This window comes from Sphaeroforma arctica (assembly GCF_001186125.1).
Source record: "Sphaeroforma arctica JP610 unplaced genomic scaffold supercont1.2732, whole genome shotgun sequence".
NCBI classification, from domain to species: domain Eukaryota; class Ichthyosporea; order Ichthyophonida; genus Sphaeroforma; species Sphaeroforma arctica.
Genome location: NW_014037826.1, coordinates 36 through 3,340, shown reverse-complemented (window position 1 = coordinate 3,340; position 3,305 = coordinate 36). Strand labels below are relative to the sequence as shown.

Below are 3,305 nucleotides of genomic sequence, written 5' to 3'. Positions count from 1 at the left end.
ACCAAGAAACTGCTCGAATACCAGACCAAGCAAACATACAACTCCAGTTTATTCTGCGTGTCTTCACAGAAGCTGCTAAGTACATAGAAAGGGCATGGGCATTGATTACACAGCCAAGCCGACGCAGCGCCCACCACTTTATAACACGGCAGTCTCATTCGCATGTCTACATAAGCAATTGTAATACCCATTCCAAGTCTCATTCGCATGTCTACATATGCAATTGTAATACCCATTCCAAGTCTCATGGTTCTGTCTCTACCCGGGAGTGTTCGTACTGGTAGCGATCACACCCATCTTTGGTATACACCAGTGCGTCTCAATGGCGTGTACCCTCGGCGGCAGGATGAGCCAGCATCACCGCCAAGAACAAGACGCAGGTATACGCCCTAGCTATATCAATATACTACATGCATACAGCACAGTCACCTCCCTACATCGTAGCTATGTCCCTCTAACCACTCATTTGCCCTAACTGGTCACATGGATGCCGCTCCTCGCATATCCGAGCATACTATTTACGTGAGCTTCATGTCTGCAAACTACAAACCGCTCACAATTCTACCCACCCCCCATCACTGCTGAATCAATGAGCCAGCCGTGCTAGGGTCCTCGTAGTCCAGTCTGGCATTGCCGAAGAGATCCTCCATCACCCACTGCAGGGATTCAAAGGTGGGCCGCTCCTCAGGGAACTGGCGCAGGCAATTCTGGATAACCTCGTAGTACTCGTCGGGACACCGGGGGGGTTTAGGCTGTCTGTAGTTGTCGTTGAGTAGGTTGACCACCTGCATGTTGCCCATGCCGGGATAAGGTATAGCCCCGCCTGTGGCTATCTCCATCATCAGGATACCGAAACTCCACACATCACTCTTTACACTGAAAGCCCCTTTGATGATAGCCTCAGGCGCAGTCCATTTGACTGGGAACTTGGTGTCTGCGTGGGCTGTGTATATTGGCTCTTCGCCCTTATTATTACTCGAGTTTTTGAAGTCGCGCGCTAATCCGAAATCGGCCACTTTGCATACATTTTCCAAATTCAAAAGAACATTCCTTGCAGCCAAATCTCTGTGGATCATATTCTTGGACTCCAGGAAAGCCATACCCGAGGCCACCTGCTGACACATATCCGCCCGTTGCCTCCATGTGAGACACTTCTGTAGGCATTCGTATCTGCTGTTACCAGAATAGCTGATATCTGCGGCGTCAGGGAACTGGTGGTTGGTCGAGCACTCCTGCTGGTTACGCAGTAAAAAGGACCGCAGAGAACCATTGCCCATATATTCCAACACAATATAGTACGGCTCACTATCAGTACAAACTGCGTATAGCCTGACCAAGTTTTGGTGCTGCAGCTTCTTCATTATAGACGCTTCTTTTAGGAACTCCTCGGCACCCATATTGCCCTTTTTAAGCTCTTTCACGGCCACGTGCGTATTATTATTCCAGGTACCCTTCCACACAGTACCGAACTCCCCTTCCCCTAATTTCTCACTCAGACCAATAGTCTCGCGCTTGATTTCCCACATATCTCTGGTGGCGTGACTGAAGTCTGTGAGTGTGGGTCCGGCCTTGGGACATGGTACAGTAAGCACAGCACATAAACCCTCTTGATGGTCGTGGTATGAGTGTATTAAATCACGCAACGACAGGAATACACTCTTCTTGCTGATGTAAAACCCAGACGACCCCGGAACTGCCCCTGGAGGATCCTCTGCCACCTTAATCTGATAGTGTTTTACTATTGTGTCGTGATCAAGCACACTTAAGCTATATGATCCCGGTCTTGTACGGGACTCTCGCACCAGAAACGCTCCCCTCTGGCCCACTTGTACCAGCATGCGTTCGGCATCTGCACGTTCAACGTTGCTGTGAAACCAGGGCTCATTGGCAAAGTCGGTTTTGGGGTATAAGAAATTGGACGGTACATATCCAACAAGCTCTGTCCGCACAGATCGAGCCTTCCACCAATCGCCCTCAGAGGTGTCTAGAATCTCGAGTATCTCTCCGCTCTTTAACGACAGATCCCCCGATGCACCTGCGTAGTCGAACTGCGCCACAAACAGCTGGCCTATACGCCTGTCACTAACCCTATTAGAGCTCTGCTGCTTGTGCGACCCATCGCGTGTGTATTCAATAGGCGCGGAAAATGCTTGACTAGCTGCATTTGTGGCCTGTGGGTGCTGCGTAGTCACTTGTTGTCCCTGTGGCGCCTGTTGGTGAGGCTGTTGCTGTTGCTGTTGCTGTTGCTGTGGTCGTGGAGTGTTATTTTGTACACTCGTTTGTGTATTCTGCTGATGTTGGTAGTTAGTTTGTGCTCGTTGATTTTCCTGAGCCGGTTTACTCGGCGTCGATCCCCCACACCCCATAATTAATATATATATGAAGGTACAAGACAAACAGAAGTCCTTGAGGCCAAACTCACCATGAAGCAGTTTAGCAACGTTCCTGAAAATTGATCACTGTGTATATTTACTAAGAGCACTATGGTGTAGAGTGTTTCCCATCAGTCACTTTCTATATAAAACGTCGTATGGCGCAAGCTGTGCGTGTGCTTGCTGTGGCTATTGATGGAAAAATTTACGCTATGCTCGTAGCAGTATATAATAGTTTGTAAAAATAGCACGCCTTCCGTTGAGAGTAAATATAGGTTGAGCCGAAGAAAATATTTAGCCTTTTGTATTTATGGGTAGTGGATCTAAATTATTTATGGTTGGGGGATATCGAGGGGCCTGAAAATTATTGGCACATGTCCAAATCCGATCACTACAAATGTATGAGCCAGAGCAAATATGATGCAAGAACCAGATATTGTTTTTGGGTATCTATATCCCGATTTTTTCATATTTATAGGCCGTAACTTGCGATCAGGGTTGGCCAACTTGTTGAGCTCTATTCAAATTTCAAAGGAATGACAATAGATTTTGGACTGTGGGGTTCCATCCGGGATTCGGTCCTACCCGTCGCGAAATATTTACTTCCCCCCCGGCTCCCCGCTCCCTCTATGAACTGTTCATGCGATATGGCGCAAACAAAATCAAAACGTATTTATCGCTCATATCACACCACGCGAACGCAATATAGTTTATATTGGGACACAGTATATTTATATTTCTGTTACAATCTGCAATCTCCGTGCAAAGGCTTGTGGATTTCATAAAATATTCTGAGATATATCTCTGCTTAGTCTGTACTGATTCGATCATTGAAAACATACCCAAATAAATGATTTGCTACCTTCAATCTGGAACCTACGGCAGCTGTACAAAACAACAGTTTCGATACGTGAGTGTGTTACATTATCTCGT

General features: G+C 47.1%; 1 protein-coding gene across 1 annotated transcript; it reads right to left on the bottom strand.

The window, feature by feature from the left end:
* Positions 1–575: 575 nt before the first annotated feature.
* On the bottom strand, positions 576–2,366 carry SARC_12935 (TK/SFK-SRC protein kinase; the record flags this gene model as incomplete). The annotated part of the gene is made up of 1 exon (XM_014292950.1): positions 576–2,366. The coding sequence occupies one exon, from the start codon at positions 2,364–2,366 to the stop codon at positions 576–578; it is 1,791 nt and encodes a 596-aa protein (XP_014148425.1).
* Positions 2,367–3,305: the final 939 nt, after the last annotated feature.